This window comes from Arachis hypogaea, chromosome 15, assembly GCF_003086295.3.
Source record: "Arachis hypogaea cultivar Tifrunner chromosome 15, arahy.Tifrunner.gnm2.J5K5, whole genome shotgun sequence".
NCBI lineage: Eukaryota > Viridiplantae > Streptophyta > Magnoliopsida > Fabales > Fabaceae > Arachis > Arachis hypogaea.
Window position 1 is genome coordinate 7,326,732 of NC_092050.1, and position 12,027 is coordinate 7,338,758.

Below are 12,027 nucleotides of genomic sequence, written 5' to 3' on the forward strand. Positions count from 1 at the left end.
TATATATTATTCTTTTATTTGCCATTAAGTAGTTATTAATATATGCGACATGATAAAGTTCACATTAAGTAGTTATTAATATATGCGACATGATAAAGTTCACAATGAATACCTAAAAATCAAATCTTTAAATTATCTTATCATTACAAAACAATTGTCTATCGCGGATGAATACATTACGTTATCCATATACTTGTTCCCTCATCCACTTTGTCGCCACCCACTTCTCCCCTTTTATTACGGGGCAGCTTCCGTGGAGTGATGTCTGTCAAAGTATCAAGTGTCAAGAGGTTGTTAGAACGGCTAAATTAATTTAAAGTGATGTATAATTTAATTTTATAAAAGACGTACGATTTTACTTTAGTTTCTTAAAATTTTTTAGAATATTGTGTTGTTGAAAAGATTATGAAGATATATATACAAAGTAAGGTTTATGAAATTCAGAACAGAATTAATTTTTGATTGAATATTTAAGCTAACAAAATTCATTGTTTTAAACAACAAAAATTGTATAAAAGATAATAAATACTATTACAATTCTTAATAAAAAAAAAAACAAAAAAAGTTGCAATATTATTCAATAAACTATATCCAATATTTTGCTCGTGTATTTAAAAAGAATAATTTATTATATAATATATAATAATAATTTTTTGGAGTGAACCTCTTTATATGTGTTTGCTTATACAATGTATAACATTATTCTTTTGGAATAAATATCTTTATATGTGTTTGCTTCGCTGTGTATTGAGTATTAGAGTTATTAATTATTTAATACCGAAAAATTTTAAAAATTAATAATATATTTTTTTCTAGTTTTAATTTAAAAACAACAAATAGTTTTTTTTTTTGTTACCTACGGTATCCCCTAACCCGACATGTTAAGGACTAATCCGTCGCCAATCGAAGTTCCGTTTAAAGGTTTGCCGTTGACCAATGAGTTGTTACATGCACAAGACGAAATTCGAACCTCCGACCCTTACTTAAGCGGACTAATGAGCTAACCACTAGACTAACCTAACAAATAATATAATATTGGATATACGTATTGAATATTATAATATTTTAGAGTATACTTTAATTCTAATCTATTTTTAATTAATCGTTAAAATATTATATAGATATATTTATTTAAAAATTTGAAATAATAACTTTAATTTTAAATTTTCTATATTAATTAGAACACATGTGAATTTAAATAGTAAAGTTGACTTCACAACAATAAAAATGTTATAATCATCAGCTAGTAAAAAACAAATGTTATAATCATAAATCATAACACTATATGATAGATAATTGATTCTTTTAATTTTTCATTTATGTAGGAAACTAGGAAAAAATAAAAGCTATAAAACATGGACACAGATTACCAAACAACAAAGATATGCTAACACAGTAAAATTAATTTTTTGTAAGATAAAGAGATACAATATATATATAATAAAATATTTTTTAAATAAATTAAAATAATATCTTAATATTTTTAATTTTTTAATTATATAAAATATTTAAAATAATTTTTAGTTTTGATAAATAATAATATAAATTATTTTTAAACCCATTTTAAAAATATAAATTAAAAATAAAGTTGAATATCCTAACACGAGTGAAATAAATGTGTCTCAATGTGTTAGAGAAGTATTTTTTATATTTTATTAAAATATAATTCGACAAGAAAGACATATTTATTGGATAAATATCGTATTTGAGATATGTCTAACCATAGTTGTCAGAACCGAACCGGTGATCGAACCGGTCAGATTACTGAGTCACTGGGTTACTGGTTCAACCGGTGAATTACTGGTTGAACCGTTTAACCCGGTCCTATATAAATAAAAAATAACTAAAAATTTAAAATACATATTTTCACTAACATTTTAAGAATATTAAACTATTTTAAAATAATATGGAACAGGAATAATAAGTATTTTGTTATTTTTATTCTATCATAAATATTTTTATTTTGTTTTTGTATTAAAATAACTATTATTTTTAAATTTCAATAATTTATTAATTAGTTTATATCTATTATACTATTATATATTACAAGTATTTATTAAAAAAATAATATTAATATATATTATATAATTATGAAAAGAAAGAATAAGTGAGTTTATAATTATTGTTAAATAAAAATATAATTAAAAAGATCAAGTTTCTAACTAAAATTAAAAAAAAATAAAATAAAAGTAAATTAGTTGATAAAAGATATTTATATATATTATAATTTGCGTGCAAATGTATGAAAAGCATAATAGCCTAGCGGTTGTGAGAGTGTCTTAGCTCTCTGAGGTCAGGGGTTCAAACCCTCCCTCCAACATTTTGAATAAATTTGTATTTTCAACCGGTTCGCACCGGTTCTCTTCCTTATACGGTCTAACTACTGGTCCGGTCCACTAGTTTTCCGATTGAACCGGCCGATCCGATCCGGTTTTTACAACAGTGTGTCTAACACGTGAATACCAACTTAGTAAAATACCTATATTTCATAAAAAAAATAAAAAAATTAAATGAGTCTCCCTTACAAATTAGTTGTCAATTTAAAATTATTTTTATTAATTTTAAGAATTTAATTTTGATACACGATCAAATAAAAAATTCTCGTAAAATTATTTAAGTCGATAATTCATCGTGGAATATAAAAATTAGTTAACATTACACGCCATTGTAGTATTTTTATTAAAAAATATGTACTTTATTTCTAATTTCATATGCATGATCTCTAAAATATAGCAAACATAATTTTAATTCATTATCTTTCAAGATATTCTAGTGCGTCCATTTAAATATAAACTACCAAATATATCAGTTATTATGTAGGTGAAGGATCAAAGGAAAGGACGACATGCATCATTATCAACTAAAAAATTATGGTCACAGGGAGGATAGGGAAGAATACTAACCGGATCAATTGAACCATTAAGGAACAACGAGTAAAATAGAAGTCCATCCCCCTTGCGTGGCTTTACTTTTAAGCCAACACAATCCTTGTAGTTGTAGCTAACGTCCATGTTCATGCCATTCTGCATAATAATAGAGACCTTCCTAAGCACCATAATACTGATAATAGATAATGTAAAATACGTGAATCAAGATGCAGTGGCAACCTTAATTTTACCTCAAATGGAAATATCGTCTCCCCACCTTCTGGAACGTCCGTTAAATACAGCAAAAATGTAGCAACCTGCACGGTTAACCGAAACCGATTCTTAAGAATTGAAGTATTGATGAATCAATTAGTAACAGTTTGTGCAAGTAAACCGTACCACGCCAGCTCAAGAGCTAAAAATTTAAAGAAGGCTCGTAGAAAAACAAAAATATGTGACTGAGATAGGCAATTTAACTAGAGTTGAATCTTGGAATTGACAAATATAGTATATGGCCATATTTTCCAAAAATGTTATGTACTCGCCAAAATCAATTACTATGTATTTGTGTATAAATACATATGTTATTTGATTTATTTTTAATATATATTTTATATTTTAATATTAATTTTATATTAATAACTAAGTTTAGTGTACATCTAATATAATTGTATTTTTTTTTCATCTACCCTAAAAGCTTCAGACGAATTAAAAAGTGGCACTTCAAACCTAACACACAAACTAAAATTGTTAACAAAGTCTTATAAAAAGAAACAAATTGTTAATAAAGTACGCCCAAATCCCACCGCCGCTACGCCTTGGATAACTTGGTAAATTGGTTATTGGCACTGCTTGAGTTTCAAATTTCAATTGTCATTTACTAGTTAAATATATCAAAAGAATTAAGATGACAATTATTATGCAACAGAGAGATCAAAATGCAAGGTAGGTATATATATTATTTATTAATGTATATTTTATATTTTAATATATATTCTATATAAATGAATAATTTAGTGATTTAATTTTGGAACACATATATAAGATTAGTTGTACACCTGTACTAACTATGTTACATGTAAATAAAAAATTAACCATCAATATTAAAAATAAATAAAATAATATATTATACACATTGAATATATATATATATTGATGTGTTATAGCATTTTGATAAAACAAATTGTAAATTCAATTATACAAGTTTCATTTTGGACATACCCTCATGTTCTCTTGTGGACCGTATTCCACAGAATTGAAAGCGTCATAATGAGAAGCATATCTCTGTCCAATCTCATAGCGGAGTACATTAAAGTCCTAAAAAAAATCATGACTTATATAGAAAAGAAACCCCGAAAGAAAAAGAAACTCTGAAAAGGGTAATGTTAGGTAGACAAAAAAAATTAGACAGAACTTGTCTTATTTAGCATTAATTAATTATCGCAACAATTAATGAATACTAAATAAGGCAAGTTATGACTGTTTTTGGCTGATTTTCTTTAGTTACCAAATATTTCCGCCCTGAAAAATCATGACTTATCAAATAGCAACTCATAGAATCACCCTGAAGGTAAGAGGTTTTCTAACTCAACAAAATCAAGAAGCACTTGACTTGTGGAAAAATAAAAATATAAAGCTCAGGAAGGGAAGCAAAATATTCGTTTCTATAAAGCCCTAAGCGACTCTAAAAGAACATTGATATTAATGCAAAGGTGAATAGAGTTGCGCCCACCTATTTCCTGCAAAAAAAATTTATGCTTATTTAAAAGTGCAGCAATGCAGACAACAGCTAAACACATTATTCCTCTGCATTGGTGACCCTATTATTTTTCTAGAACGGATATTTCAATGTAGAAAATTTAGACAGGGTAACATGATGTTGCTAATTAGAGTAGGAAAGAATGCAGTGGAAGCAGTTCAGGTCAGTGTCTAAGTGACAACGCAAACATCGAGTCGAACATATAAGGGGAAATACAGAGACATATAATCTAGGCTTACAACCTCTCCTATGCTCCTTGAGCTAACAAAAATAACATTTATCTTCCCCTAGAGTAAGAACACTGCAGAAGTAAAGAACATGATGCAACTATTACGAGAAAAAAACAGCAAACTAGCATTTTTAATTATAGTTAGTTCGTGACTTGTCACTTTAAAAAAAAAACAATAAAGCACTAGCGAATTATCAGTAAATAAGCTTGAAATGCTTTTCAAAAAATGTCAGAGGGTACCTCAAAATGACTCCGGGGAATTTTAGTTGCTCTGGCTATTTTCTCCTCAATAACATCTAAAATCCCTGTTTCATCCTCGTTAGCTTTAATAAACATACCAGAGCTGTTTAAAAAAAAAAAAAAACATAAAGATGTGATATGAATTTATGATACCTTACGACATAATATGCATCTTAGAATTTTGGAATTCTCATAACTACAATATTAATCACCAATGAATGGCCGACGACATTAATCTAATGTAGCATTTGCATCATGCATAAGCAAAATATATCAGCATATCACAAATGTCTCAGGAACGGAAACTCCACTGATTATATGAGGATACTGTTTTGAAGAAATTCAGTTTACAACACACTAAATTTGCAAAGCATATCTAAGGTCCAGTGTAGCTGTCTAGCAGATAGGGGTCAGGAAGGCGACAACACAATATGTGTTGGTATCTCGCTCAAAATATAATGCCAAGTGTCAAAGTCAGACATTAATTATTCTGCAGCACATACTGACTCGTGCATAATACCTTGTTCTAATTCCCTCTGCACTCGCTTTCGTTTCTCCCTTCCGTAATGCCACAGTTGATGGTTCGAGTCTTTCCCTTGCCATTTCAATTATACTGTCACATTGTTCTGAACTCGCAAAATTAGGAAAATAGAGAGCGCGAGGCATCCAACTCAAAACCTAATTAAGGATAACAAACATACACAAACTTGAGATTCAACACTGAAGTCAACGAAACAATTGATTTAAGGTTTTTTTAAATTCGAAATTTCTAATCCTTCTCGTATACGTCTATGATATCAAATATCAACCCAAATATACCGAAATTAATAATGATTCTGCGTCTGTATAAAATAATTTCATAAAAATTACGAGACTATTTCAAACTGGAGATGAATAGTAAAATATCGCCATGGCCTCAAAGGTTCAAACACAAATAAAAATAAACCTAGCAGAACAATTTCAGCAACGAGATCGCGAAATGCGAATGCAAGGAAAGAAGAAATCGCGAACCTGGAAAGGAATCAACGTGATGGAATTGTCACCTAACTCTCCTGCGCGCAACAAATTGTACTCCGTTTTCTCCGTCGTCGATCTAAGCAACCTCGACTCACTCCTTCTCAGTCTCAAGCCTTCATTCGTATCTTCCTGCAAATTCTCATCGATTGTAAACGAACAAATAAAACGCGCTCAAATTTGAAAAGGAAAACTGATTATGATTCAGAAGAAACCTGAGAGTGAAAGAAAATGCTAGAACCGAATAATCCAGCGAGAAAGAAGAAAATGCATATGAGTATGGAAGGCTTGCTGAACTTCCTTGTGTTCCAGATCAAGTGTCCTTTAACCGCTTTGCCTTTCATTTCAATTATGCGGAGAGCGCGCTTCTATTTATATATTTATTTTTTCTCTTCTTTTTTCAGAGGAAAATGCTAAATGTGAAGTAGGCAAGTAGCTCGCGTTGCTTCTGAAATAGTGAAAGTTGTGCAAGTATGGTTGGTTATGCGGTATGCCGGTATTCTCAGTGCAGTGGAAATGATCGTTTTTCTAACTGACTTTCCGTTCGGTGATTCTTGTCTGTATGCGCCGCTTATTTAAACAAGCTTATCAGTGATTAGTCAATTCAACATTTTACTAATTAATACTACCTTATGACTATGCCATTTTCATATCTGGTCAATCTGCTTAAATACTTGCTATTACGGACTAGTATTGTTATATTTAAAAATATTATTTATATATTAAAATTAATTATTAAAACCAATTCTCAATATATTTATATATAAATATATATATAATTTAATTTATTTTTAATATATATTTATATTCTAACATATATTTTATATTTTATATTAGTAATTAATTTTAATATATATAATATAATTATTTTATAGGACAATTTACTGAAATAAATAAATTGGCTTCTATAATTACCAGAATACACGTTTTACAAAATGAATACCGAAATACATTTTTTTCATAAACTATGTAAATCGCAACAGGTGTCCCGCGGTTTACGTTCGAAGCAAATCATCACATAATCCACGGTAGGGGTGTCACGGTTTATACTTTGTCAAATTCGTCTATATATACCACTCAACACAGGGAGTGGGGCATTTGAGGAAAGTCATTTTCACACTTTCACAGATAGATACTGAGAAGAGCTTGTTGGTTCTAGTCTGGTAAAATAAAAAAAAAAGAGTAATAGGCATGGTGTTAAGTTCACTGATAAAGAACCACTGAGCGTTTTTATCCGTTCGACTGATACTTTGTCGGATCTGAAGAGGAACATATTGCAGAAGGTAGAGTTGTGTAGGGCCAAGTTGGTGAAGAAGGTGTTCTACAAGATTCCGATGGCGGTTGTCTCAAGTGGTGTGCAGTATGAAACATTTGTGATAGGGTCGGATGAAGACATGAAGGTCTTGTTTCATTGTCAGCGGAGTTTTCCGGAGGTGAGAATACACGAGTTGTTTGCCAAGTTAGAAGAACGTGTCGACAGTTCCGGGGCTTCAGTGCCAAATCCTCAGTCGACGACGGTGGTCGGTGGGGGGTGCTTCTACTTCGATGCTTGTCGTTGCACCTGGTTGTCTCTTAGCTGCACCTTCACTTGTTCTAGCACCGGCAGCTAGGTCACCTGGTTTGATTACTAGTCTTGTTGGTGGTGGTGAGCCGAATCACGTTGAGGACGCAATGCGGGAAGATGATTCTGACGATGAGCCCGATCACATATCGGGGGATAGTGAGGATGAGACTCCAGTGGCCCCACCTGCACCTTATGGGTCATCCAGTTCTGGGTCCCATCAACAACCGCCGCATTTCTCGACACTGAACCTGAAAGCAGTGAGTCAACAACCGGATGAGGCACACACCTTCGGAGGCCAAGGATTACACGAGGGCAATACTTCTGGGGAGAATGCTGAGTCGTGGGATTTTTTCTTAACCCACTTGCATCAACATGTGACCACACAAGAAGGAATTCTGGTGATCTCTGACAGACACAACGTCATTAAGGCTGCACTGGAGGCACCAGACAGTGGTTGGCAACCGCCTCATGCATATCGAGCGTATTGCATTCGACATGTTGCAGCTAATTTTGCTCTCAGTTTCAAGGGTCAGGATGCAAGGCGGATGCTCGTGAATGCGGCATATGTCAAGACTGAGGCCGAGTTTGACTACTGGTTTGATATTATGAGGAGTGAGAATCCGGCCATGTATGATTGGGCCAACCGACTGGAGTACGATAAGTGGACCCAACACCAAGATGGAGGCAGATGGTTCGGCCACATGACGACGAACATATCCGAGTGTGTTAACTCTGTATTGAAGGGGACACGAAATCTGCCGGTTACTGCACTTGTGAAATCCACATATGAAAGGTTAGCAGAGCTTTTTATGGCCTGAGGACAGACAACAGAGGCGCAGTTGGGATCAGGCCAACGGTTTTGCCAGGCGCTGGTCAAGGCGATACAGCGCAACTTGAAAGATTCGAAGTGCTTCACGATTACTCTGTTTGACAGACATCAGTCTGAGTATACCGTGGCTGAGACGACTCCTACCGGTAACTTTTTGCTTGGGACGTATCGGGTTTCCCTCAGAGATCGCACTTGTGACTGCGAGTACTTTCAAACTCTCTATTACCCGTGCTGCCATGCGATTGCATGCTGTGCTTAGTCCCGGTTAGACTGGACTACGTACGTCCATGAGGTTTATACCATGAGTAAGGTGTTCAGTGTATACCGGATGGGATTTTTGCCCCCTATTTTAGAGGGTCTGTGGCCACCATACGCCGGTCCTACTATCGTTCCTGATCCTAACATGAGACGTGCCAGAGAAGGGCGACCGAAGTCAACAGGAATCCGTAACACCATGGATGAGGCTGATACTAGTCGGCCGAAGCGATATGGGCTATGCAGACAAACAGGACACACTCACAGGACTTGCCCTCAGTGAGAATCCGCCTCCAGTGCCGAGGCATAGGTGTCATTAGGTCATCATGATTAGCTTTCATTTTTCTTTTCTTATTTATGTTCTTGTTCTGTTTTAGTTGTACTTATTGTTAAGTAAAGTTCTACTTACTGTTCGTTTTACGGTGACGTGGTTTTTGTTAGCGATTCTCTATGTAGTTGTGATTCTCTTGAGTATAATTTTGTTGGTAATTCTATGAGTTCAAGAGACTAATTTCAATTAAATCAAAGCACCAACCTATGTTGCCATACATAAAAAATGCAAACCAAAGTTTCATCCAAAAACTCATCCTCTATGAAAAAGAATTAAGTCCACACTAAAGCATAAACCGCTAGACCCCTTTAGCGATTTATGCACATTTGCAAATTACACATAAACCGCGACATCCCTACTGCGAATTATGTGATGATTTGCTTTGAACGTAAACCGTGATATCTCTGTAGTGGATTACGTGCATTCGTAAACTGCGGAACCCTGTCGCGGTTTACAAGTTTATAAAAAAAATGCATTTCGATATCCATTTTGCAAAATGTGTATTCTGATAATTATAGAAGCCAATTTATTTATTTCAGTAAATTGTCCTATTTGGTATTTTATAATAAAATATTATTATAATTTGTAAACCAACAGAAAAGTAATAAATTGAGTGTTTTTTTTAATTAGTTAAAGTTTGTTCAAATATTATTCTATCATCTATTTGACAAAAAATAACACTGAAAATTTAATTTTTAATTAATATTAATTATTTTTTAAAAATATTTTATTCTTTTTAAATTTTATAATCTAAATAATAAATTTTTAAATATTTTATATTTTAAATTATAAATCTAAACTTTAAAATTAACTTGTGTTGCGATGGTTTTCTACTATACTGTTTTATTGTAGGGTAAAATATACCTTTTTGTCTTTGAAGTTTGGTAAAAGTTTTAAAAATATATCTAAGTTTTATTTTATTTCAATTTTGTTCCAGAAGTTTTTGATTTACATCAAATATATCATCGACAGCTAAATTTTCAAAAAAATTAAGACCAATCTAACAATAATACATGAAAATTATGTTTAATTTGTTTATATTGAGGATTGTTCTTATGAAATTATTGTTGAATTGATCTTAATTTTTTGAAAAATTAGTCGTCAGCGGTATATTTGATGCAAATAAAAATTTTTTGAAACAAAATAAAATTTTTATCAAATTTTAAGGACAAAAAATATACTTTAGTCTTTGTTGTAAAATAATACACTCTCATGTCGGAATCCACGGTGTGATTAACATATTAGTACTTATGACATGAGACGCTTTCAAAAAGTTTCAATTGCTTTCTTAAGTGTAGGACTAGAAGTGAGTCAAATCAGCTCGAGTTTGATTCGTTAATAGCTCGATAAGTTGAATTCGTGAGCTGGTGAGTCAAGCTTGAGTTTGAAATTGAGCTCATAAACTAAATGAGTCGAGTTTGAGTTTAGATAAGCTCAGCTCATTAGCTCGTGAGCTGGCTCGATTATATATATAATATTAAAAATATAGATTAAATACGTATAAGATATGCGTGTGTATATATATATGTATAATTTTATATATATTAATGCTCTTAATTATTTAAAATTTTATAGTCATTTTTATATATAATTTTGATATAAGATATAAATAAAAAATTTATAATTGATAGATAGACAATATATAAAATTTATTTTTTAAACATTTTTTAATATATATAAATTATAGTTTATTGATATAGATTTATAGATTCTGTTCCTATTATTTGGGCCAGCTCGTGAGTTCGAGTTAGCTCGTGAGCTTTCGTTGAGTCGAGTTTGAGCTTATAAAATAGGCTCGATTGTTAATAAACTGAACCGTGAGCCAAACTTAATTTTTGTGAGTCGAATTTGAGTTTGGTCTAAGTCGACTCTCGGCTATTTTCAGCCCTATTTACGTGAAACTTGGGAGATTGTTGAACCGCATGGAACCTTTATGACAAAATAGCATTATTTTTTGTTTACATGTTTTGGGGATGATAGGGATTTGCTATAATGTTGCATATATATATATATATATATATATATATATATATATATATATATATATATATATATATATATATATAAGTTAATTACCAATTTGGAAATTTTTTTTATATTGTATTGTTAGATGTAAAATTCTCCATGATAAACTAAACTATGTGTAATTGCTATGGTGATTTATAAAATGTCATTGAAGTTTTGTTCTTTCATAATTAATTTTTTTTATTACAAAACGTCAACGTTTTGTGCTACAATCACAATCGTATAAAACACTAAAATGATCAAATAATTTTGTATTTCATATTAAAATTATTCATATACACAAATTTTAGTCCCGATTTAGAATGCCATACAAAAAATCCTTAAAAAATATATGAACAAAACAATGTTTGAATGATTTGAAAATAAGATAGAAATAATTGATAAATGATATATTTTTTATAAGTGAAAAAATTTTTATATTTAATAAATAATTTATCTATTTGATCTGAATTTTTATGATAATATTTGAATAAATATTTAAAATATGCACAAAAAAATTCAAAAAAAATTAATCTTTAAATTTTTGTTTTTGTTTTTTTAAAATAATGTGATCATTCACAATATTCAAAAAAAAAAAAAAAATTTCACCTAACGAAAAATTACAAAAATGTAAAGATGAAAAATTTTTATTTTTTTAATAATATTTATAAAAATTCATATCAAAATCTAATTTTAAAATTATTTTTTAAAATAGATATTTAATATCTAATTTTTTTGTCACATTCTAATGATGTGACGCAGGAATAAATAGACCTGTATTATTAATACAAAAAAAAATAGAGGTGTATTATACAAAGACAAATTATTTTTAAATTATAAAAACTAATATTATTTGTATACTAAAATCAATTATAAATATATATATATATTATTTAATTAATTCTTAATATATATTTTATATTTTAACATATATT

General features: G+C 30.6%; 1 protein-coding gene across 3 annotated transcripts; it reads right to left on the reverse strand.

The window, feature by feature from the left end:
• On the reverse strand, positions 1-6,594 carry LOC112748413 (probable prolyl 4-hydroxylase 9). 3 transcript variants are annotated; one of them, XM_025796646.3, is made up of 8 exons: positions 6,325-6,594; positions 6,107-6,241; positions 5,616-5,773; positions 5,096-5,198; positions 4,089-4,151; positions 3,119-3,184; positions 2,904-3,023; positions 1-265 (listed from the first exon to the last, which is right to left on the reverse strand). In XM_025796646.3, exons 1-8 carry the CDS (start codon positions 6,451-6,453, stop codon positions 182-184), a joined length of 858 nt encoding a protein of 285 aa, XP_025652431.1. In that variant the 5' UTR covers positions 6,454-6,594; the 3' UTR covers positions 1-181. The 3 variants fall into 3 exon arrangements, with proteins under 3 accessions (XP_025652431.1, XP_025652430.1, XP_025652432.1); XM_025796645.3 differs by having other exon boundaries at positions 4,089-4,184; XM_025796647.3 differs by lacking the exon at positions 4,089-4,151.
• Between the last annotated feature and the right edge of the window lie 5,433 nt (positions 6,595-12,027).

Coding starts and splice junctions, on each gene's coding strand:
- LOC112748413 (XM_025796645.3), bottom strand. CDS start 6,453: ATGAAAGGCAAAGCGGTTAAAGGACACTTGATCTGGAACACAAGGAAG. Junction 3,185..4,088: donor GTCCACAAGAGAACATGAGG/GTATGTCCAAAA, acceptor TTAACCGTGCAG/GTTGCTACATTTTTGCTGTA. Junction 266..2,903: donor TTAATGGTTCAATTGATCCG/GTTAGTATTCTT, acceptor ATACTTTGACAG/ACATCACTCCACGGAAGCTG.